Source organism: Cebus imitator, unplaced genomic scaffold, assembly GCF_001604975.1.
Source record: "Cebus imitator isolate Cc_AM_T3 unplaced genomic scaffold, Cebus_imitator-1.0 Scaffold494, whole genome shotgun sequence".
Taxonomy (NCBI): Eukaryota; Metazoa; Chordata; class Mammalia; order Primates; family Cebidae; genus Cebus; species Cebus imitator.
This window is the reverse complement of record NW_016107809.1, coordinates 711,226-737,373: the sequence shown is the minus strand read 5'-3', so window position 1 is coordinate 737,373 and position 26,148 is coordinate 711,226. Positions and strand designations below refer to the sequence as shown.

The following is a 26,148-nucleotide window of genomic DNA, read 5'->3' as shown; positions in this document are numbered from 1 at the left end:
TTTTTAAGATGGAGTCTTGCTCTGTTACCCAGGTTGGAGTACAGTGGTGTGATCTCAGCTCACTGCAACCTCCTCCTTTTGGGTTCAAGCAATTTTCCTGCCTCAACCTTCTGAGCAGCTGGGATTACAGGTGCCTGTCACCACGCCTAGCTAATATATATATTTTTTTTTTGGTAGAGACACAGTTTCACCATATTGGCCAGGCTGGTCTCGAACTCCTGACCTCAGGTGATCTGCCCGCGTTGGCCTCCCAAAGTGCTGGGATTACAGGCATGAGCCACCACTCTCGGCCTGAAAGACTTTTAGAAATCTAAATTACAGTGACTTGGATCTGCCTTACCTGTATTCTTGCCTGTTACCTCAAAGAACTCCAATGGATCAACCAAAGCATGATTTCTCTTCACATACTTCATGCTACCATTTTTTCCTCAAATTTCCAGAGTTTCTGAAGAATTCAAGTGAGCCACTGTTTTATTTTAATCCCCCCTATCTTTCTTAGTCTGGACTGAAACTCACCACCACAAATTACCCTGGATCTCTCTGCTAGCAACTGTTAATAGATTGTATTAATCCATTCTCGCACTGCTATAAAGAAATTCCTGAGACGGAGTAACTTACAAAGAAAGGAGGTTTATTGGCTCGGAGTTTTACAGGCTGTACAGGAAGCATAGAGGCTTCTGCTTCGCAGGAGGCCTCAGAATGCTTCCAATCATGGTGGAAGGCAAAGGGGGAGCAAGGCATCTCACATGGCAGGTGCAGGAGCAACAGAGCAGGAGCAAGGGAGGTGCTACACACTTTTAAATGACCAGATCTCATGAGAACTCACTGTCATGAGTATGTCATAAACTCACTGTCATAGCACCAAGAGGGTAGTGCTAAGCCATTCATGAGAAATCCACCCCATCATGCAACCACCTCCCCTGCTCTCTCTTGTTCCTGCTTCCATCATATGAGATGCCTCCTTCCCCCTTTGCCTTCTGCCATGATTGAAAGCTTCCTGAGCCTCTCCAGAAGCAGAAGCTTCTATTTTTCCTGTACACCTTGCAGAATTAAACCTCTTTTCTTCATAAATTACTCAATCTCGGGTCTTTCTTTATAGCAGTGCAAAAACAAACACGCACAGAAAATTGGTACCAAGGAGCAGGACATTGCTGTAAGGATACCTGAAAATGTGGAAGCGACTTTGGAACTGGGTAACTGGCAGAGGTTGAAAGAGTGGAGGGCTCAGAAGAAGACAGGAAGATGAGGATTAGTTTGGAACTTCCTGGAGACTTGTTAAATTGTTGTGGCAAAAATGCCAATAGTGATATGAACAATGAAGTCCAGGCTGAGGAGAACTCAGATGAAAACGAGAAACTTACTGGGAACTAGAGCAAAGGTCACTTTTGTTATGCCTTAGCAAAGAACTTGGCTGCATTGTGCTCCTGCCCTAGGGATCTGTGGAACTCTGAACTTGAGAATGATGATTTAAAGTGTCTGGTAGAATAAATTTCTAAGCAGCAAAGCATTCAATATGTGACCAGGCTGCTTCTAACAGCCTATTCTCACATGTGCAAGCAAATAAATAACCAGAAGTTGGAACTTACATTTTAAAATAAGTTTACATTTAAACTTATATTTAAATTTTAACTCATATCTAAAGGGAAGTAGAGTGTAAAAGTTTGGAAATTTTGCAGCCTGGCCATGTGGTAGAAAAGAAAAGCCCATTTTCAGGAGAATTCAAGCAGGCTGCAGAAATTTGCATATGTAAAAAAGAGTCCGGTGCTGATAGCCAAGACAACATGGGAAAGGCCTTGAAGGCATTTTGCAGACCTTTGGGGCAGTTCCCCCCATCACAGACCCAGAGCCCTAGGAGGGAAGAATGGTTTTGTGGGCCAGGCCCCAGGCCTCACTGCTCTGCACAGCTTTGAGACACTGTTGCCTGCATCCCAGCTGCTCTAGCTCCAGCTATGGCTCAAAGGGATCCAGGTATAGCTTCAAAGGGTGCAAGTCATAAGCCTTGGTAGCTTTCATGTGGTGTTAAGGCTGTAGGTGCACAGGATACAAGAGTTGAGGCTTGGGAGCCCCCACCTAGATTTTAGAGGATGTATAGAAAAACCTGGATGTCTAGGCAGAAGCCAGCTGCTGGGCAGAGTGCTCACAGAGAGCATCTACTAGGGCAGTGTGGGAGTGGGAAGCGTGAAGTTGGAGCTCCCACACAGAGTCCCCACTGGGGCACTGCTAGTGGAGCTGTGAGAAGAGGGCTACCATCCTCTAGAGCCCAGAAAGGTAGATCCATCCACAGATTGCACTGTGCACCTGGAAGAGCCACAGGCACTCAATGGCAGACACTGAGAACAGCTGCAGGGGCTGAACCCTGCAAAGCCACAGGAGCAGGGCTGCCCAAGGCCTTGGGAGCCCACCCCTCACACCAGTGCCCTGGATGTGGGACATGGGGTCAAAGGAGATTGTTTTGGAGCTTTAAAATATCATTACTTCCCTGCTGTGTTTCAGACATGCATGGGGCCTGTAGACCCTTTGTTTTGGCCAACTTCTCCCTTTTGGAATGGTAGTATTTATCAAATGCCTACACCCCCATTGTATCTTGGATGTAACTAACTTATTTATTATTTTACAGGCTCATAGGTGGAAGAGACTTACCTTGTCTCAGATGAGACTTTGAACTTTAGACATTTAAAAAAAATTTTTTTTTAATTGTACTTTAGGTTCTGAGGTACATGTGCAGATCATGCAGGATTGTTGCGTAGGTATATATATGAAAAGGTGGTTTGCTGCCTCCATCCCCCCATCACTTATATCTGGCATTTCTCCCCATGTTCTCTTTCCCCAACCTCCTAACCCCCCACTACACCTCCCCTAACCCCCACAACAGACCCCAGTGTGTGATGCTCCCCTCCCTGTATCCATGTGTTCTCATTGTTCAACACCCACCTGTGAGTGAGAACATGCAGTGTTTGATTTTCTGTTCTTGTGTCAGTTTGCTCAGAATGATGGTTTCTAGATTCATCCATGTCCCTACGAAGAATACAAACTCATCATTTTTTATGGCTGCATAGTATTCCATGGTGTATATGTGCCACATTTTCCTTGTCCAGTCTATCATGGATGGGCATTTGGGTTGGTTCCAGGTCTTTGCTATTGTAAACAGTGCCACAGTGAACATACGTGTGCATGTGTCTTTATAATAGAACAATGTATAATCCTTTGGGTATATACGCAGTAATGGAATTGCTGAGTCAAAGGAATTTCTATTTCTAGATCCTTGAGGCATCGCCACACTGTGTTCCACAATGGTTGAACTAGTTTACACTCCCACTAACGGTGTGAAAGTGTTCCTATTTCTCCACATCCTCTCCAGCATCTCTTGTCTCCAGATTTTTTAATGATCGCCATTCTAACTGGCGTGAGATGGTATCTCAATGTGGTTTTGATTTACATTTCTCTAATGACCAGTGATGATGAGCAGTTTTTCATATGTTTGTTGGCCTCATATATGTCTTCTTTTGAAAAGAGTCTGTTCATATCCTTTGCCCACTTTTGAATTGGTTTGTCTTTTTCTTGTAAATCTGCTTTAGTTCTTTGTAGATTCTGGATATTAGCCCTTTATCAGATGGGTAGATGGCGAAAACTGTTTCCCATTCTGTTGGTTGCTGGTTCACTCTAATGATTGTTTATTTTGCTGTAAGAAGCCCTGGAGTTTAATTAGATCCCATTTGTCTATTTTGACTTTTGTTGCCAATGCTTTTGGTGTTTTAGTCATGAAGTCTTTGCCTATGCCTGTGTCCTGAATGATGCTGCCTAGGTTTTCTCCTAGGGTTTTTATGGTGGTAAGTCTTATGTTTAAATCTTTAATCCATCTGGAGTTAATTTTAGTGCAAGGTGTCAGGAAGGGATCCAGTTTCTGCTTTCTGCACATGGTTAGCCAGTTTTCCCAACACCATTTATTAAACAGGGAATCCTTTCCCCATTGCTTGTTTTTTCAGGTTTGTCAAAGATCAGATGGTTGCAGATGTGTGGCATTGCCTCTGAGGCCTCTGTTCTGTTCCATTGGTCTATGCTGTTTTGATTACTGTAGCCTTATAGTATATTTTGAAGTCAGTGAAAGTTTATTTAAAAGTTTAGAGCAAGAAGATAATAAAGTCCACTTGGAAGAGGGCAAAGGCAGTGACTTGAGAAATCAAGTGCATGGTTTGACCTTTGACTTGGGGTTTTTATACATTGGTATGCTTCTCAGGGGTTGCATTCCTTCTTCCCTGATTCTTCCCTTGGGATGAGTTCTCTGTATGCACTGAACTTTGGACTTTTGAGTTTTGCTATAATGAGTTAAGATTTTTGGGGACTGTTGGGAAGGCATGGTTATGTTTTGAAATGTGAGAAGAACATGAGGTTTGGGAGGAGCCAGGGGCAGAATAATATGGTTTGGATCTGTGTCCCCACCCAAATTTCATATCTAATTGTAATCCCTAATGCTGGAGGTGGGGCCTGGCAAGAGGTGATTGAATCTTGAGGGCAGTTTCTCATGAGTGGTTTAGCACCATCCCCCTTGGTACTGTTCTCATGATAGTGAGTGAGTTCTCATGAGATCTGATCAATTAAGTTTGTGGTACCTCCCACCTCTCTCTCTCTCTCTCTCTCTCTCTCTCTCTCTTTTTCTCTCTCTGTTTCTCTCCTGTTCCTGCAATGTAAGCCATGCCTGCTTCTGCTTCACCTTCTGTCATGATTATACATTTCCTGAGGCCTCCTCAGAAGCTGAGCAGATGCTAGCATCATGCTTCCTGTACAGTCTGAAGAACTGTGAGTCAATTAAACCTCTTTTCTTTATAAATCACCCAGTATCAGGTATTTCTTTATAGCAATGTGAGAACAGACTAATATGCACATTATGAAGACTATTTCACCTAGAAGTTACTTCAAAATTCTTAGATAGGTGGTACTGACTTCTAATGATATGTCTAGCTATTCTCAGCCAGTGTTGTTGAGAGTACCCAAGTTATCCAATTTAGTTGAGTCCAGTAATTATAGAGGGAGTCTCAGTAAATCAAAGAATCTCCACTTTGAAAGGGATATTTGGATCATCTAGCTCAATTCCCAGTATTCTAACTGGAAATACATAGGCCAATTATCTAATATTTCCTTTTCATCTCTGAGCATGAATTTTGAATCCTGATCACCAAATGTTGCCACCAATTCTGTCTTCCTCTTTTGGTAGTCTTAAATAATCTTTAATTCTAACTTTGGACACCCTTAAAGATGCTTTCAAAGTAGTTTTGACCACCTCGTTTCTAGCAAGTAAGTTTATCTTCCTATAGAACTCATAGATTTCAGTTGTAAAATATGTGAAGCAATAATAGAACTAAAAGGAAAAATAGACAAATCCACAATTTTAGTTGGAGACTTCAACACCCCTCTCTCAACAGTTGATAGGACAACTGAACAGAAGGTCAGAAAAAATACAGAAGTGATCTACAGAAGAAACAGAATTGGAAAACAAGTAAAAAAAGAAAAAAAATAAAGAAGTGATGATTTTACACATGTATGAAGAACCGATATTTTAGAAATAATCTGTGGACTTTTAGAAATATTTCATTTTATAGCTATTACCTGAATGTTATTTTGACTTCCAAAAGATCTCACAGGCCAGGATTGGTGGCACATGCCTGTAATCCCAACACTTTGGGAGGCCAAGGTGGGTGAATCACCTGAGGTCAGGAGTTTAAGACCAGCCTGGCCAAGATGGCAAAACCCCATCTCGACTAAAAATACAAAAATTAGCCGGTGTGTGGTGGCATCTGCCTCTAGTCCAAGCTACTTGGGAGGTTGAGGCAGAAGAATCATTTGACACAGTGAGCCAAGATTGCGCCACTATAGTCCAGCCTGGGTGACAAATCGAGACTCGGTCCCCGCCCCCAAAAAAAGACCTCACAAATTTGCTTTAGTCTTGTTTTTAGCAATGTTCTCAGTGTCTTAGATTCATTTATCCATTCAGTTATTCAACAAATATTAATGCCTACTATAAGCAAGCTATTGCACTGGGCATTACAATTGATTTTATTGTTTTTGAAATGTTTAATAAGTAAATTCTATATAGAAGAAACTAACAATAGTATAAATAAAATAAACTTTAAAAAAGCTGTAGGACTATATTTGTCTGATCGAGCTGCCATAACAAAATACTACGGATAGGGTAGTTTAAACAACAGAAATGTTCTTACAGTTCTGAAGACTGGGAGTCCCAGTCCAACGTATAAGCAGGGTTGATATCTGGTAAGACTCTTCATTGGTTTAAAGACGGTCCTTCTTAGTATGCCCTCCCATAGCATATCTTCTAAGTGCATGCAGAGAGAGAGATTTCTTCTTCTTCTTACAAAGCCATCAGTCCTATCAGATTAGGGCCCCACATTTATGATCTCTTTTAACCTTAAAACCCATCTCCAAATATAGTCACATTGGAGATTAGGGCTTCAACACACAAATTTGGAAGAGGACACAACTTAGCCCGTAGCAAGAACTAAATCAATCAGCAAGCATCCTTTACTTCTTTCAGAGGTTCTTCTCTGGAGAGAATTATGGAATGGTAGTTCTCACCGGCACCCCGTTGTTATATGTAAGAAAAAAACACAATTTGGAGAGAGAAAATGGCTTTCCTGAAGATCACAGAGTACATGGGAACAGAGAAAGTAGCAAAACCCAAGTCCCCAGTGCACTGTCCTTTTGGTCTGGCCTTGGATCAGAGAGTTATTGCTCCACAGCATACAATGAAGCTGCAGCTAGCTTCAGTAGATGTTTCTACCATGCAGTCTATGGACTCTTCCTATTAATCCTCTCCCCAGATCTCCCTCCTCACATTTACCGAAATATCACATCAGAGCTCCTAACCAAAATCTTTTGCCCGCGAATCCAAAGCTGGTTTTCTCTTGTGAGTACTGAGTTTATCAGAACCACCTTGGGGATTTTATTATCCTTCATGATACAGGCCCAGTATGATTATACTCTGTATAATCCTCTGCCATCAGGGCCAACAGATAAATGACTCCCCTCTCTGTACCATCTCTGTCATTTGGTGGGGATCATTTTTGGATTAGAGAAGGTTCATCAAGGTCATTGGTTATTCCAGATTGTGAGCCATATTGAAGATATGCTCCCATCAATATGAAATGTAGTTGCATTTTCATCCACCACCCCAGGCTCTCTCTTCTCATTACTTGATGACTGATGTGCTACAGAAGACCTTGAAAAATGACTAGTTGACCTAGTCAACCCATCAATCTCTCTGGCTCAGTCTTTCCCACTCACAGAAGACAAATGCCTTCTCTGAGGGCCAGGACTTTATTTATACTCACAACAGGGTTTTTTTTTTGTTTCTTTGTTTTGTTTTGTTTTGTTTTTTTGAGACACAGTCGAGTCTCACTGTGTCACCCATACTGGAGTGCAGTGGTGAGGTCATGGCTCACTGGAACCTCCATCTCCTAGATTCAAATGATTCTCCTGCCTCAGCCTCCTGAGTAGCTGGGATTACAGGCATGCGCCACCACACCCAGCTAATTTTTCGTATTTTTAGTAAACATGGGGTTTCACTATGTTTGCCAGGCTGGTCTTGAACTCCTGACCTCATAATCCATCTGCCTTGGCCTCTCAAAGTGCTGGGATTACAGGCGTGAGCCACCATGCCTGGCCTTACAACAGATATTTTAATATCAGGCAGATGAACAAACCCAGTCCAACAAACCAGGCAGCAAACCCCCTGCTACTGGGATTTCTCTCTTGCTGTCTTGTTAATGTGCTAAATCATAATATCTATGGAAAACATCTAATAATTATGGTATGAGCATAAATATACTTTTAGGTATCTATAACAACTATAATGTGATATCCATTATTTTTATCATTGATAAAGTTACAGATACTTCTTTCTCTTTCTTCTTTCTTCTTTTTTCTTGATCACCTTTTCCTTAGATTTGTAAATCCTTAGACTTGTACCAATTAATCGTTCTTGCCATTTAGCAACTGGCATTGTCACTACCACATATGGCCCAAGATGGCAGACTTTAGTTGACTAATTGGTTGGTTGACTGGGTGGACTTTTCTGAGTATCATGTTTGGTTCATCAATCCAAGAATCACAGAACCTCTGGGTTGGGTGTGCTGATTCTTAAACCCTAGCTGCACATTAGAAGAACTTCTATAAAATACCAGTGCCTGGGCCCCACCTTTACAGATTCTGATTTAATTTGGTCTTTGTCTCAACGGTTCTCCATGTGATTCTCATGTGTGGCCAGGATTGAGAATCTCTGGATAGAGCTTAAAAGGTTACCCAGACAACCATTGATCTGATACTTAAATCCCTTCTACTGGGAAATCTAGAAAGATGACTCTTTCTGGATTTTCTTTTTGAAACTAAGATTCTAGGTAGTATTGTCTTCCTGACAATCTTCCTGAGTATAAAAACTCTACTCTGTTATTATAGAATGAAGCAGCAGGTAATGGTTAGTGGTAGACCAGAACTTCCCCTAAAAAAAATCCCAGCAGTGCTTAGCTGTGGCACTTCCTGACGTTAGGGAAATATCCTCCTAGGTCACTGGTTCTCACCTGGGGGAAAATCTCCCCCCAAGTGATGTTTGGCAATGTCTGGAGACATTTTTGGTTGTTACAACTTGGTAGAATGCCACTGGAACCTAGTGGGGGGAAGGCCATGGATGATGCTAAGCACCAAACACCTCCCAACAACAAAGTATTATTTGGTGCAAAATGTCAATAGTGCCAGGGTTGAGAAACTATTTCCTAGATTCTTGCTCTCAGGTCCCCCATTACACCCCTAAGAGATACCACCCTTAATGGAATTCGTCCTAAAGCATCTCTTTTTTCTGAAGCATGATTGCAGCACTGTTTCCCAAATCAACATTTTACATCCCTTTTAAGCATCTTAGAATGTGATCATCCTGCTTTACTTTGAAGAAATGAAGGCTGCTGCCTGACAGTGTATGTCAGAGAGGCAGAATAATCTCAGGGCTGCCTTTTCTACTTGCTGCTTCCTTTCCCATCTGGCTGGCTTCCTGAAATACAGAATGAGCTGAGCCCTATGACCTGATGGAAGCCCTGCCAAGCCCACCTTGACCAGGTTCTGCAGCCAATGGAGCTGGTCCTCAGGGTGCAGGTCACTCCATGCGATGTGGCAGCTGGGCTTATCAGCTGCCAGTCTGGCTAGGTCAGGCCTGCTGCCAAGTTGATTAACAAATACTGGGCTGACACTTCAAGAAGTGCCTAAACTTGCTGATTTTCCTCCCTACTTCCTTAGATCACTTCATTATTAAATTAAAGATTGTTGTGATTTAAACTGAACTGTCAGGCAGCCTAGGGACAAACGTGGGGTTTCATGAAGCAGCTGAACCTGGTACGGCATTTACCAAATCCAATCTCAGCTGGGTGCTCTTTCTTTCTCTTAAAAAAAAATAATTTAAAACTCTAAGGGCTTGAAGTAGAAGTAGAACCTTCCCCTGCAGTGTCAGGAGCCCACACAGAGAGACTGGCATGCCAGGAAAGGGAGCTGATTATAAATAGCATAAAAAGCAGCATCAGTCAGAACTCACTGATGTGCCTGAGCAAAATGTTAAAAGAAACAAATAGCTTCCAAAAGAGGAAGCAATGGTTTTCTTTTATTTTTATAAAGTGCCAAGGAACAAAAGCAGTTTATATTCATATAGTTTTAAGCGCGCACACACACACGTGTGCGTGCACAAATAACATATACACTAACAGAGTCCCTTTAAGAAAATGATGGATAATCATTTTAAAATAACAAAATCACAAGTAGAGCCTCACAGAGGGAGCAGCTTTCCTTTCTCTTCTGTGTAATTGATGCTATTTATTTAGAAGGTCTATGGTTTCCCTTTGTGAAGTAATTTTTCTGTATGTGTATTTTTTTCCAGCTTAGATGGAAACCATTTGAGATTCCAAAAGCATCTCAAAAGAAAGTGGACTTTGTGAGTGTAAGTCTGTCCTAACTATGCGCCTCCTACTGCTCTCCTCTCTTCTGTGGTGAGTGAGCCAACCATATGCAGGCTGAATTCCAAGCAGAAGCAGCCCTATCAGGAGGCAGCAGATACAAAACCACCTGCATATGCTTTGGGGGCTTGCGGAGGAATGTCTTACTTACAGAAACCATATGGCCCCGACACCAAAGGGTACTCATTAACTATTTATATCTCAGAAAGGCCAGTGGCAATTGAACATTTTCCTACTTAAGCTCCTTTCTTTTGTCTAGAACAGGGGCTTTGAATATTTTTGCTTATTTTGATGGTCTGATGATGTCTTTGTTTATAAATATATAAAATAAATTATATAAAATTACAAAGAAGCTAATGATATTGAAATATAATGACAAAAATAACATTAAAAACAAATTTGATTTGTAGTCATATATATTCTGTCTTGTTAATGTGCTAAATCATAATATCTATGGAAAACATCTAATAATTATGGTATGAGCATAAATATACTTTGAGGTATCTATAACAACTATAATGTGATATCCATTATTTTTATCATTGATGAAGTTATAGGCACTTCTTATCCTGCTATGGTTTGTTGCCTACATTCATATTAGTTGAAGGAAATGATAAATTTCACTCAGAGATTAGCAAAAATAAATAGAAAATATTTCCCATCCAAGTTCATTATCTTCCTGAAGTAGATTGGGCTAGAATGGCATTGACTCAGCAAGGCAACTCTAGTTAGTGCAATGCTGATTGGAAGCTCTGTTCGGTAGTTATAGGTGCTAGGAATACTGGAATAATTGCCCAGAGTAAGGAGTATCTTGGAGAGAGGAGAAAGGATCTCTAAGGAAGTGGGGCTCAAAGCAACCGGTGGAGGGCTCTGCAGACCACCCTCAGCTCATGGCTTTCTTAGGGACAGTCCAAGTGCCCAACCATAGGATAAATTGTTGGAATCATCTTGAAGTTCTCATCTTCATTAAGTGCTCCAAACCCTGTGTAGACTTACTTAAATATACCCTAAACTTACAAATTTAGTTAAAATACAAAATGGTAGCCCCATCCCCTTTCTTGTGTGAACTGTGGATATCTGGAGGAGCAAAGCTCCCTCCTTTGTGCTCTCCATCTGCAGGTTTGGGGCTGAGAGCTGCTTTGAGAAGGCCCATGTGTTAAGGTTTCTTGCACTGTGCATCATCTGGTCACACAGAAGAGAGAATTGCAGTCTGTCAGAATGCAGTCTGCCCTGTTCCAGAGAGATTAGGCCAACCCTATTCATAAGCAGAGGGCTGCCCATAGTGGAGTGTACTTGAGGGGCCTTAACGGTTCCCTGATGCTGCAACCTTCCTCCCTGAGCCTCGTAGATGCCTGATGGTACCTCCAACAGACTCTCTTCTTCCAGTTGATGTCAAGCATCAAACTGATAAAATACAAAGTAATGAACTGATGCTCTGTAAGTTCTTCTGATATAGCCACTAAGACAACCCAGATTTAGGCCATGCCTGGAGACTAGGGTAAACCACAAACTACCAAACATGAATCAGTAAATTCAGGCTTCTCAGAGGCTGCCTGGATTCCAAATGTCCCACTGGTCCCAAAGGGAAGACCCTAGTAGAAATGTTCTTCATGACCATCAGGGACCAGTGGAAGGGCTGTCTCTTGGGCACCGTTCACATTAACCTTTCCCTCTCCTGTGGCTCTCTCCCAGGGCCTGCACACCTTGTGTGGAGCTGGAGACATAAAGTCTAACAATGGGCTTGCTATCCACATTTTCCTCTGTAATACCTCCATGGAGAACAGGTAAGTGGCTAAGTTCTAGACTAGAACATGCCCATCCCTTAAGGGCTGTTGGCCAGAAAGTAAACTCCAGATCTTGCTCTTGTGAAGTCACATATGCACATACTTAGTTGTTTTTGTTATTGGGTTTTTCCTCAAGGCAATATTGATATATATTTATTGACAATGATAATAAATTAGCCAAAAGGTATTTATCTTGACTGGCACCCGTGATATAAACAAGAACATCACATAACAATGTAAACAGAAAAGGGAGGATGGAGCCCTGGAATGTAGGAGTAGATTGAAAGGCATTTGACTCTGAGTCCAAATATTGTTTTGTTGTTGTTTTTTAATACTTCAAGGATTTTTCTGAGCCAAATATGAGTGACCTCAGCTGAATATGATCTTGAGAACATGTGCCCAAGGTGGTTGGGCTACAGCTTGGTTTTATACATTTTAGGGAGACATAAGACATCAATCAATACATGTAGGGTGTACATTAGATCCAAACAGTGTTTTTGTCTCAGTAGAAAAATAACAGCACATTTAAAGGAGAAAGAAAAGAAAACAGAGAACTGGAGAACTTAGGAACTCTGTAGTTGCAGGTTGACCTTTGGGCGCTGAATTATGTGGTTTTCCCATCAGTTTAATATGTAACTAGGAGTTTCTAGTACAGGAATACTAGAAACGCTGGCATGCCCTTGAACTTTTCCATTTTACACAAACGCTTGCAAGTAGAGGCACCTTTCTCCGTGTCTTTCCTCATTCTTAGATTGTTTCCCACACTTTTTTTCTTAAAAGGAGGAACTGAACTGTGGCCTGGGAGTTGTTTGGGTGGTGGATCAGTGTACCATTTGTGGGCAGGACTCCACAGTGTTTCACCATGGAGTTGTTTTCACCCTCTTTTGTGTCTCAGTTTCTTTCTCCAGAGATCTAGCACCTCGGAGAGGCCTCAAAATGCCAAGTAATCAGCTCTTATATGCGTTTCTAGGACAAACCTTTTTAAACTTTTTTTTTGTGGGGGGGTTCCCTGTAGGGCCACTGCACATCACAGGGGATTAATCCCCCAGACACTGCAACTCAGCCCCTAGACACCCAAGGTGACTTTTAGCTGGGAGGAACAAAATGCCCTTTCTCTGTAAAAGTGACAGTTCAATTTCTTACGCAAATGCGCAGACAAGCCAATTGAGCTAAATTTGGGGAGAAAAAAACAATGGAGAAGACTGTTTAGAATGCATCTCCAAACTGGAAACCAAAAGGTACCCAAAAGGGGGTCATTCTTCTTGTCTTTAGAAAAAGACAATGGAAAAAATCCTTTAGAATGCATCTGTGAACTAGAATTAGGAATCTAAACAAAAACTTCCTAGGAGGAAAAAGAAAAAAAGCTCAGAATAAATCAAGGACCATCAACAAAACAGGGCTCAGGGGGACTTAACAGTTCCATCAGAGGAGAAGCCTAAAGTTGAAGGGGTTTTCCATGAGCCCCTGCTGGTACCGTAGCTCTGAGTTCAGGCAACTCCCTCAGGGTTCTGAGTATTCTCTGAGGCCTTTTGTGTCCAGGTGCCAAATTATTGTTTACAAAAAAGTCAAACTATTAATATGTAAAATATTTGAGTTTATTTATTCTAAGCCAAATATGAGTGACAAGTAACCTATGACCCAGCCCTCAGGAGATCCTAAGAATATGTGCTCTTGAATATCCTTAATTTCTAAGGTTCTCCAGGGCTGTTCTTGAGTCCCAGGTCACTCTGTGAGTTTCCATTAGGTTCACCCGTTAGTGGCAGGTCAAGCTAACAGACTTTGGATTCAGCTAATAGTTCTGTGTAAGCTTAAAATTCCTAAGTAGAGGAGTTTATAAACTGGCTTTGCAAAGCAAGTATGCAAATGGCATTCTTCCCTTATTATACGCTAATTCTGGAACTGGACCATTGGTGTCCAAAGCTCAACTCCACATTTTCTGGCTAGCGACCTGTGGTGTAAGACATTTAACTCCTGAGCCATGAATCAGGGGCAAGATCACACCCCCATGGCAAGGCTCTGGAGGCCTCTCTTTGGGTCAAATCTCATATTAGGCCACCTCCCCTGTCTCCATTTGAGCTGCACTGGCCTTCATTCACTTCCTTCAACCTGCCACATGCCCTTCTCCTTCTGAGCACTTGCACTTGCTGTTCCTTCTGTCTGGAACATTCTTTCCTTTCTCCAAACCTCACCTAGATAACGCCTTCAGATCTCTGGTCAAATGTGTCCCTTCTTTGAAGAAGCCTTTGCTGATTCTTTAAACTAACCAAGTCCTTATTCTTTCATTCCCTTGAACAGGGCCATTACAATGATGATTTTGTTCTGCAGTTATTTGATTGCTGCAATGATTTTGTTCTGTAATTGTTTGATTGCTCTCTGACTCCCCACTAGACTCCAGGTTCCACAAGGGCAGTACCTGAGTCATTTTGCTCCCCATTTTATAGCCAGCTCTGAGCTTGGTGCAGAGTAGGTACTAAACAATAATTTGTGTTATGAATTAATTTGTCTAGATAATGTTAAAACTGAAAATCACAGGAATTACTCTCTATGTTTCAGATGCTTTTACAATTCAGATGGGGACTTCTTGATTGGTGAGTTCTGAAGACTTCAGACCCCCTCACTGTTAACTGACCCCTAGCCACAAGCTGCTTTCTAATTTTATGCATATTACTTTCCTTCATTCTCCAATCTGTCTTATTTCATTTAGTGCAATCCAGAGACTGAGGTCTAGAGGCCACAAGTGGTCTGGAAAAGATTTCTAGTGTACCTCAGAGCCCCTATTCTATTTCTTTGTCTCTCCGTCTTTGCCCACCTCTTCTGGACCTTTCTGATGTGGGAGACCTGGGCAGCTGAAAAGAAAGGAAGACTAATACTAATGGGATTAACTTATTAAGATAACTGTATTTGCCTTTGAACTCACTCAGTAAAAGCCCATTTATCATTAGTAACTGCAGTTTAAGTTCAAATTTTCATGAGACCATCTAAAATGTAAAGTCTATCAGAGATTATTCTGGTCTGCCTGTTACATTTAATGGTTTTTTTAGTATCAATATTTTGGAGTCAACATTTTGGTGTATACGTTGTATAAGCAAACGTCAGCCTTTCACTGCAACTAACAGAAATGGGTGACTTTCCATCCTATTTCTGCTACCCCTTTTTGGCCATATCACAAAATTGTGCATATACAAGTTCCTTGCCTGGTGACAACAAAAGCAGAGTCATTGTTTTATTCACATTCTTCTAGATAGGAAAATAGCTAATCTAACTTGTCAGAATATATCCTTTCCTCCAAGAGACTCAATAAAGCTCTTTTCTTTTGGAATGAAAAAGCAAATGCAGCCCTTAAGCCTTTCCTGTTCGTGAAATGGTTATCACACCAAAAGAATTGCTCACCACTGCCCTGTCTTTTTTTGTCAGTTCCCCAGAAAGGGAACCTTCTCATTTACACCGAGTTTGGCAAGATGCTTGTACAGCCCAATGAGATCTGCGTCATTCAGGTTGGTGATGTGTCCCCTTCTCTTCCCTGCCTCTCACTAATTTGGGAGCAGTCAGATGTTTCAGCTGCTGCTATTTCCAACTCTAAAATTTCTCTGTCATGTCTGGGCAACGAGGAGGGAGCTTGAGTTATGCAGAAGGTTCCATGTGCTGAAGAGTAAGCAAGCTTGGGTGCCTGCTTTGTTTTAATATAGCACATAATTCTAAAGCACAGACCACTTGTCACTGCACTTTACTAAATATTTACATACAGTCTGGATAAGGCCCTATTCCCACTAATGGCAGTAGAAACAGTGAAGGTTGACTTTTTTTTTTTTTTTTTAATGTGACTAAATCAGGCTTATCGTTATCTCTGGACCCAATGAGAGGGTAGACTAGAATTGGCTTGGGTCACATATGTGATTAGGAATTAAGTTTTGCTTTTTAACTCATCTTTGCTCTGGTCACCTCTCAGTCAGCTCAACAAACCAGAGCTTTATTTTTGCATGTGGGACTGGCTATGGCTCTGGGCATCTTCTTTATAACTACAGCTGTGATTTCAGAGGGCACACCAGTGTCTACTTTCCATTCCAGAGAGGAATGCGGTTCAGCATAGATGTGTTTGAGGAAACCAGGGGCTACATCTTGGAGGTCTACGGTGTCCACTTTGAGTTACCTGACCTTGGACCAATTGGTAAATCTTCATTACAAGCCTCTAAGCCTCACTTGAGATATAGGACACAGCTAATTGCATAAAAGTTAAACATCCTTCCCTCTGGACTGTCTCACTCAAACTTCCACTTTTCTCTCTAGATAAATTCTTCTCCAGGCCAAGCATCTTTCCATAAAATACATGCAAAACAGAAAGCAACCCAAACCAATCCATTATAAATCTCTCTAGAATAGTATATAAACATTGGAGATAAAGACAGCATGTAGTAGATTTCTGGTTGCACACACAGTGTGTACAGGAAAAAATGTAGAAGTTTGGGTTACTGTGGGCCAGGGTCACCAGAAACAGCTCCACAAAAGAGATGAGAATTTGACTAATTCTTTACGAAAAGTTGAGGAGAGTAAAGAGGAAAGGGAACAGCTTTGCAAAAGCATACAAGTGGGAATAAGCTTTGTGATTAGGAGGAAGATCTTTTTGCTCAGTTAATGGGTTGTTTATAGACAATAAAGTGGAAAGGCCGTAAAAATGGCCTGGGCTGTATTCCTATGGAAAGGAGGGATGGACTGGGTGACACATAGTCTATGAACCTCTGTGTATACCCCACCAAATCCACACACTTAGCTGTCAAAAAAAGTATATCACTCAGTGCTATGAAGGATCTAGAAACCATACCCCAGGAGGCAGATTAAAATATTCAAAAGTGAACCAAGGCCCCTGCCCCCAACACCCATTCTTCTGGCAAGCTTGAGGAAGTGAAAATGTTAGGAGGGGTTGATCTCAGACTGCCTCTTGGAGCGAAAGGAGTGGCTGGGAAAATTGGCCCTGATTTCCTCTTTGGTCACACCTCCCAGTTCTTCCCTTCCTTGTCAACAGCTTTTTAGAGCAAACAGGGACAGGCCAGTGTGTGCCTTCTGGTCAACTCCCCTGAGGAATCCAAATATGCAGAGGAAGGTGGGAGGCAGCAAGAGGCAGCTGGAGCCATGGTGGGCCGTCTGTCATCCTGTTCACCACCCACTCTTCCCACTCTGCTCTGGCTTCCTGCTGCTATACAGTCAGCATAGCCTCCAGGTTCCATGGAACATGTATCCTCTGGAAAATATCTATAATTTACTAACCAGCCAGGGGCTTATTTTTTTTAACCCCAGGAGCTGGAAATGATAAAACACTCCTCAGCTCGCTCCTCTCAGAGTTAAAATTGTTTTTGCACTTACGTTTTTCATGTTTGGTCTTTTGATTTATTTTCTTTCTCTGGAGGAGACACTCACTGCTAAGCAAAGGTAAGCAGGCAAGTCCTAAATACTTCTTCTTCCTGAGTGGCAGACAGGTTTTTCAAGCTGGAGAGCAGTTTTACAGACTTGGAATCTGAGTTCTGTCTAAGGAGCAGAGAGGCGTGCCTAAGGCAACAGCCTGTAATCCTTCCTATCTGAGATCAAGGACTGTCAGTGAGTTCTAGAGTATTCAATGGTTCCTTGAAAAGAAAAAGTTCTGAAGTTCTTTCAGATCTTCCCTTTTCCTCTTTTCCTGTCTCTTTCTCTCTTCCCTTCCCCTCCCCTGTAGTGATAAGATAATGCATATAAGATGGTTTTGTTAACCATAGTCACTCCACAATCTTAGAAGGTAATGCTGGTTTTTGTGAATGTTTTTTCTGACCAGATTCCTTGAGTCTTCCTAAAAGGTACCAAACTGGAAATCCAGTGAATCTTTGGGCAATGAAAGCAATTTGTGGAGTAGCTCTTGACATGAAAGGAAGCCTTTCTCTTCATGCAGTGCAAGGCATCTTTCCTATGTTTTGGAAGTTTCTAAAAGACTTTTGGGTTACTGTATTCTAGGGGCCAATGGCTTGGCCAATCCTCGTGATTTCTTGATACCCGTTGCCTGGTATGAGGATCGCAAAGTACCATCTGGTTACACTGTCATTAATAAATACCAGGGCAAGCTGTTTGCTGCCAAACAGGTAAAGTAAGAGGGTTGGCAGGCAGGGGAGGAAACGCATAGTGATTGAGCACTTACTGATTGCCAAGGTGAATGTTAGAAACTTTACATATATCCTTTCATTGTTATACCACTAAGGCACTGCAAATAAGATCAACAGTTCTTATAGTCAATGATACTTTCATAGTCATGAAAAAGGCCAGTAATGATAAATAGCTTACCAATTTCATAGTAAGTGGCAGAACCAGCATTTTATCTCTCTGACTCCAAAGGTTGTGCCCTTTCTACTCACCAAGCAATGAAAATCTTAGCAATATGCAGGTCTCTATAAATGGTATGGAAAACATAATATATGGGCAGCATAAGGAAATGAGTTAACAACAGATCGTCCAAGATTTATATTCTCCAATAGCACCCTATTTCAAATACAGGCCATTCTACAAAACAAGTAGAATTCAGTTAATTAGCTTGGCTTGGTTTATACTACCAGGCTGGCAAATTCAGGACACCAAGCAAAGGCACAGATATTAATAAATAATAATAATAATAACAATGCCATATGGACTCTATAACATATTACTAAACATGCTGAATATATATTAGAATAAAATAATCATATAAGAAGAAGAACCCAAAGATCTCTTATGTTTAGCATTATCTGTTTGCTTCATTTTGTCTGTTTGACTTATTCTTTATATTTTCCAAGGTATGTTATTCTTCTTAGGCAGCATCCAGAGATAATGCCAACCAGCTGAGGTCAACCAATTTGGCACTTAGAAATTAACCCTCGAAGCAGACACATTGTCATCCTTACATTCTCTGAGTCAGGATCTCTCAAAATTCAGGGGCTATTTGCATCAGAAACCCTCAAGGAGGCTTGTTTAAAATGCAGATCCTTAGATACTACTCTAGCCTTGCAAAAATGATAACCTCTGGAGATAGGGATGAAAACCTACATTCATTTTAAGCATGTTCCCCAAATCATTGTTTATATGTAATTGTTAGAGGACCACAATTCTAGAAGCAGCCAGCAGCTCCTCCAGAAAGGTTCGCACTTTCCAAGTGGACCCTATGCTGGTTATTCTCTGTGTGAGTCCCCATTGATCCATTCTCCCTCTTTGCCGTGACCTGTGTCCTAGAAGGTTGACTGTATCACCTGACCAGGTGGCTTCTGCTGGGTTCAACCCCCAGGAAATTGGAAGGCAAGAGGAAAGACAATTGGGATATTTCTTCCCCTGCTTCCTCCCTGTTTAGGAATGTGTTTCTGGCAGTAGCTGCATCCCCCATATGACCTGAGCTCCTGTTGGGTAGCTCTAGTGGTATGCTGGAGCTGATTCATAGTGACTTGCAAAAGCTGATTTGCATACTTCTGTCCAACTCTGTATTCAGCGATGTCACATTGGTAGCTAGAAAATGATCATGATGGCCGGGCGCGGTGGCTCAAGCCTGTAATCCCAGCACTTTGGCAGGCCGAGGCGGGTGGATCACGAGGTCAAGAGATCGAGACCATCCTGGTCAACATGGTGAAACCTCGTCTCTACTAAAAATACAAAACATTAGCTGGGCATGGTGGCGCATGCCTATAATCCCAGCTACTGAGGAGGTTGAGGCAGGAGAATTGCCTGAACCCAGGAGGCGGAGGTTGCAGTGAGCCGAGATCGTGCCATTGCACTCCAGCCTGGGTAACAAGAGTGAAACTCCGTCTCAAAAAAAAAAAAAAAAAAGAAAATGATCATGATGAGACTATATACACCTTAGAAATCAGTAAACTCTATGTCAATGCTTTATATTTTTCTTCAGAGTGCTAGTTGTTAAATATTTACCAGCACACCACTGGGTATCCCCCTTTTTTATAATTCAAGCTCTTGCTGAAGTTCTGTAACAACATTTTCCTCCTTATTCCACATGCCTAGGAATGGCAGTGTCTTCCCACTGTTGCTATGCTCAGATACTTCAACATTTCTAGTCATTCCAGTTAACCCTGACCATGCCTCTATGATTTGCGGCTCCATTAAAATCTTTAGAGCATTCATACCCATAGATACAGAAGGGACCATCTTCCTATGGCAGAACACTAATCCTCTTCTACTCCAGGACAGGACCAAGAAGTATTATGTTAGGATTGTTCTGAAGTCTCAAGTCCTTGGAGTTGGAACTCTTAGAGGCCTTCTCTCCTCTCCTGGACTCACCAACCCAGGCACTGTGTCTATTGCAAGCCCCTCTAGGCTGAAATTACCTGGAGAAACATCACAGCAGGTACTCTCTGCTCCAGGAAACAGAAGGTAGCCCAGATTGTTTGAGAATTGCTGACATCCACAGATCCTCACAGTTAGGTTAAAAATTGTTGAAAAGGCAATACTTGGAGAATATGCTGTGCTTCTGCTGCATGTGTGATCAGAAGGCAGCTGCAGCTTATGAACCAGAAAGGATTGGTGGCTAAGTGGAGGGCATGTGGAGCAACCACAAAATGATTCACGGTTATACTTCTCCCAAAGGACAGTAAAATTAAATCAAGAACAAAATCAAATCAAAAGAAGAGAGAAGTATACCCAGTACATATTGTGGGATCACAGCTACAAAAGCATTAGATGGTAAAATCATCCTTTCCTGCTTTTTGTTATTAGGATGTCTCCCCATTCAATGTTGTGGCCTGGCATGGGAATTATACACCCTACAAATACAACCTGAAGAATTTCATGGTTATTAACTCGGTGGCCTTTGACCATGCAGTAAGTGTGAACCCTGTAGGGGCCCTGGGATGAGACAATCCTTGGGTGGAGGGAGTCCACAGTAGACCCCTGACAATTACAGATCTAACATTTCCAATGTCACTGTTGTAAGCCCTAGAGATAGTCTTTTGTCCTTTGGTGAAGGAGTAAATAGCAGAGCTAGTAGGGGAGCCAAGACAGATACTCAACGCTCCCCTGTGAACACAGCTTCGTTCTCTACAGAGGGTTCATAATACTCTGGCTTGTGTTTGCCAAACTAAGTGGTTAAATACTTAGTTTCTTTGTAGAAAATGTATCCCCCAAAAACAACCAAGTGTTAATGTCGGTGGTGAAATGAGGAGAAAGAAACTTCATGAATTTGGAGAAGTCTCTGACATCACAGCTCCAGAGCCTCCTCTACGATCTCTGACTGCTCACCCCAGTGCCTCCATTTCTGGCTGTGTTTGGCAGTGTTAGGGCGGATAGCCCACTTCTAAAGTGACTCATAACATTCAGTGCTTGAATTTAAACCAAAGAAATTCTAGAGCATACACTTGGTCATATTTTTCAGTCAGTTAGGGGACCACAAATAGGTCCCTGGTCTACAGTGCAGGCCCGCAAGACCCTTCATACTTAATAAGGTGCTGATTCGGAGATCCTGGGGGCAGTTCATTCTGCAACCCACTTCATAAGTGATTAACTTCACACACAGAGTGGAAGGATAATTAGAGCAGAAGTCAGAGTCTCAAGAGGCAAAAAGATTATCCTGAGCCAGTTCAGTTTATCTTTGGGGGAACCAAACTATCTCTCTGAACAGCAGCAACTCTTAATAAAAGCAAAGGGGAAAAGAAAAGTGAGACGTCAGGCCCCAAACAAACAGCATGAAAAAGGATCCTGAGACACTGATAAAGCTTTATTTGTGCCTCACTGCCTTTGCTTTAATAGTTTCAGACCATTTCCCATGACAGATGAAGAAATGTTAACTCTCACAGCATTAAGGGTTGCGTGTATTTTTATTTGAATTTACACAGGTGCAGTCTTCTCTGTACTGCTGCTATAGTTATTTTTCCAAAATTCAGTTCTGATCATGCCACCACTGCATTCATTAGAAAACCTTTGCAGGCTTCCCATGGCTTAGGATTAAGTCTGAGCTCTGAAGCGTGGTGTTTGATGCTGTTCACCATCTGTCCCTGGACTCATTTTCTAGTACCATCTTTTGCCCCTCTCCCTTCTGTCAATGCATTGGGGTTTTAGCCTTCTCTCCTCTTAACAAAATATCTGTGCATTTTGATGTGTTTTCTGTGATTAAAATGTCATTTCCCTCCCTTCTCACTTCCTTAGTCCTTCCTCCCTTTCTTCCTTTCTTCCACCACCCCCCCTTCCTTTCTTTCTTTTTTTTTTTTAACTTTTATTTTAGGTTCAAGGGTACATGTGCAGGTTTCTCTCTCTCTCTCTCTCTCTCTCTCTCTATTTTTAAACTTTTATTTTAGGTTCAAGAGTACATGTGCTCCTTCTTTCCTTCCTTCTTCTTTCTCTCTGTCTTTTTCTTTCTTTCTGTTCATTCTTGAAGACCTACCTCAAATGTCACCTCCTCTTTGAAGCCTTCCTTGATCCTTTCAGGGAGAATTAGCTGCCCACCCCCTTCCCCCAATTAATGCTAAATAAGCAGGGAATCAGTCCCCATGATCTTTGAATCCCCAGACTCTTGCATGGCCTCTGAAAGGGAACATGATTGTTGATTTCAATTAAATTGAATCTCAATCTTTTTACTAAAGAATTCTGAAGAATTTTTAAAAAGCATAATCTTGTCCCTCAGCCTGTCCCATCTCTACACTACCACTATGAAGACTAGTATTGTAAATGATGTATTTTAGACTGGAAAGTCAAACAAAGAAAGCAATGAACCACTTCTCAGACTTTTCTGCCAATGGATACAATCTGGAATCTTTGTGTTCTCCCAAAGAGAAGCACATCTACACCAAAACTTGGATTTTTTTTTATTTCTATTTCCACCTTGCTCTGAGCATCCCTTCTGCTGCACATCTCAGCTGTAGCCACCCTGACCTGAGGTTGAGAAGCAACCTATTACCCTGTGGGTCTGAGGCACCATTGGTTCTCAGACCCACAGGGTAGTAGGTTGCATGTAATATAAGCTCAGCAGGGTGAAAAAGCAGCTCAGAATCCTTTTAGCTGGTGTTAATTCATTTCACTTCAAGCACAGCAAGAGGAAAAAGTCATGAGTGATTACTGCACCTTGATGACAAGCCCAGACTTCTGTTGTTTGATCAGAAACTAGGCTGTCCCTTTGCAGCAACATGGATGCATCTGGAAAACATAACCCTAAGCAAATTAATGCAGGATTAGAAAACTACTGCGTGTTCTTACTTATAAGTGGAAGCTAAACATTGAGCACTCATGGACATAAACATGGAAAAAATAGACACTGGAGTCTATTAGAAAGGGGAGGGTGGAAAAACTACCTATTGGCTACTATGCTCACTACCTGGGTGATGGGATCCTGTATTAGTCCGTTTTCATACTGCTGTGAAGAAATACCCGAGACTGGGTAATTTATAAAGAAAAAGAGGTTTAATGGATTCACAGTTTCATATGGCTGGGGAGACCTCACAGTCATGGTGGAAGGTGAAGGAGGAGCAAAGGCATGTCTTACATGGCAGCAATCAAGAGAGCATGTGTAGGGGAACTGCCCTTTATAAAACTATCAGATCTCGTGAGACTTGTTCACTATCACGAAAACAGCATGGGAAAAACCTGCCCCCATGATTCAATTACCTTCCACCTGGTCCTTCTCACAACATGGGATTATGGCAACTATAATTCAGGATGAGATTTGGGTGAGGACACAGCCAAACCATATATCAGATCCCTACCCTAAACCTCAGCATCACACAATATACCCATGTAACAAGCCTGCACATGTATCCCTGTATCTAAAATAAAAGTTGAAATTAAAAGTTGAATCAAAGTAAATAAATGAAAAGAAATTAGACTATCACTTGCAAACACCTTCAAGTGTGCATGAAATGTGTGTCATTGTCCCGTTGCCACTCTTGCATTGTGCGTTCAGTCTCTCCTTGTGTGTTCACAGGACCCATCCATTTTCACAGTGTTGACTGCTAAGTCTGTCCGCCCTGGAGTGGCCATCGCTGATTTTGTCATCTTCCCACCTCGATGGGGGGTTGCTGATAAGACCTTCAGGCCTCCTTATTACCATAGTAAGTCTCTCTTTTAGGGAGCCACATTTGCAAGCCAAAGAGACAACAAAGCAGTGAGCACTACACATTGGGAATAATGCCTAGGTTGTTTCTGGACACCTCCCCTGGCTTGAATTCAGGATCCTGCTTCACAGTGTCTAGTGCTGATCCCCAAGCTTTAATCTCTTTAAGAGATGGTAGTTGTGTCAGTCCGTTCTTCGTTGCTATAAAGGAATACCTGAGGCTACATAATTTGTAATGAAAAGAGGTTCATTTGGCTCATGGTTATGCAGCCTGTACAAGCAGCATGGTGCTGCCATCTGCTTCTAATGAGGCCTCAGGAAACACAATCATGGTGGCAAGCAAGGCGGGAGCTTGCATATCATGTGATGAGAGCAAGCAAGAGAGAAAGGAGAAAGTCCCAGCCTCTTTTGAACAGCGAGACCTCATATGAATTCATAGATTAAGAACTCACTCATAACTGTCATGGTGGCATCAAGCCATTTATGAGGGATCTGCCTCCATTAACCAAACACCTCCCACCAGGCCCCACCTCCAGTACTGGGGATTACATTTCAACATGAGACTTGGAGGGAACATACATTCAAACTATATCAATAGTGATGCATTGACTCTGAGACTAGTTCCCAGTTTCTCTGTCCCATAAGAGGCAGAGAGACTGGTAAAAATTAGAAGCCTTGTTAGAAAGTCTTCTAAACAAGTTCCCTCACATTTTGGATGTTTCCTTTTGGGAATGGGGAATGCTGGGAAGATTGTTAGTCTGTTGTTTTGGGAAAGTTTATCACCTAAGTATGGTTCAGACAACCAGAAAAAGAAAAAGGGGGGAGGGGGAGAGAAATGTGACTCATTTTGGCAGGGCAAAGCAGACTGCAGCCTACATTAGGGAAAGGACTCTATTCTGGAAAGAGTTTCTGCAGAGCATTTGTTGCCTAGTACAAGACCTAACAAATTACTATTTTTATTTTATTAATATTATTATTAGTAGTACCTAATAATTATTGGCCAATTTCTATGGCCCTGTATAAGTTCTTAAGACTAACTCAAAGTGTTTATAACAGTTGTAAGACACAGGTAGTATTATTGTCCCCCCCTTTTCTCAGGAGATTAAACTGACACAAGGATTAAGTAACTCTCTCAAGGACTCACAGCAAGTCTAGTAAAGTCAGGATTTAATTGGAGGCTGATGCCAGAGCACACACTCATGACCACTAACTGATATGGCTAGCATAGTCTCTGATACATAGCATGCTTCTGATAAATATTTTTTTAATAAGTGAATGCATCAACAAAAATAAATAAAGTACTTCATGGCTGTACTTAATGAGGTTGACAGTTTTAAGTGTGCAATAGCTAGCTGAAAATCCAACCAAAGGTCAATATGCAATTCTACTTCCTGGAGTGTGCATTTTTTGTACATAGAGTTCTGGAAAGACTGTAAGAGGCATTCCATCTGAGACTTTCTAGAAAACAAATTCCCTTCTTTAGTAAACCCCAGGGCCTTCTGTTTATATGAGGTCCCTCTCTGTATATACCAGTTCCCAGGTGCCAGGGCTCAACAGAATACAACAGTGCACTGAATGGCCAATTTAGCTATTTTATAGCATCAGGAATGAAGGCCCTCAGGATTGAAGAAGGCCGCTCCATGGTCAAATGCCAGCATCCCCCTTTTTAGATGATGCCATCATGGTAGAGAAAAGAAAATAATCAGTTACCACTGCAAAGACACTAGCTATTTTGCAAATAGCATCATAAGTCCTTTCTAAAAAATGTCAAACCTACTAAAGACTCTAACTTTTCTCCTCCTGGAAGTTAGTGGCTTAGAGAACCTGTTGTCAAGGAGAGAAAATTGCCCTGGCTTATAGTCTGTACTTCACATGCTACTCCTTAATAATTCACCGTTTCATTCTTGTTCTTTTATTGAGGTTACTCTGTGTGCCTGTAGTGATTCTCACATTTTACCATGTATCAGAGTCAGCTGGAAGGCTTGTTGAAACAGATTACTGGGCCCCATCCTCAGAATTTCTGCTTCAGTACATCCAGGATAGGGCCTAAGAATTCACATTTTTAACAAGTTTCCACGTGATGCTGATGCTAGTGTTCTAGCGGCCTCACTTTGAGAATATTCGGGGGTATAAAAATCACTTAGCCTTTTCTTAAACATTTATTCTCAGAGTTTACTTCCAAAGAGCTTATTAGCTTTCAGGTGGAACCTCAGAATCTGCCTTTTTTTGAGATGAGGTCTCACTCTGTCACCCAGGCTGGAGGGCAGGTAGCACAATCTCAGCTCACTGCAACCTCCACCCTTGAGGCTCAAGTGACCCTCCCCTCTCAGTCTCCTGAGTAGCT

The 26,148-nt window shown here is 41.8% G+C and overlaps 1 protein-coding gene across 2 annotated transcripts in view; it reads left to right on the top strand.

Moving 5' to 3' along the window:
- The window catches only part of HGD (homogentisate 1,2-dioxygenase), a 56,726-nt gene that overhangs the window by 21,704 nt on the left and 8,874 nt on the right, over window positions 1-26,148 (top strand). The window contains exons 5-12 of one of the 2 annotated variants that reach the window (XM_017513529.2): window positions 9,923-9,982; window positions 11,691-11,782; window positions 14,336-14,370; window positions 15,197-15,276; window positions 15,848-15,947; window positions 17,756-17,880; window positions 20,483-20,587; window positions 23,676-23,802. In XM_017513529.2, coding sequence (XP_017369018.1) covers window positions 9,923-9,982; window positions 11,691-11,782; window positions 14,336-14,370; window positions 15,197-15,276; window positions 15,848-15,947; window positions 17,756-17,880; window positions 20,483-20,587; window positions 23,676-23,802 — 724 coding nt within the window. The remainder of the gene's footprint in view (window positions 1-9,922; window positions 9,983-11,690; window positions 11,783-14,335; window positions 14,371-15,196; window positions 15,277-15,847; window positions 15,948-17,755; window positions 17,881-20,482; window positions 20,588-23,675; window positions 23,803-26,148) is intronic. The other variant, XM_017513531.2, reaches the window with a different exon arrangement.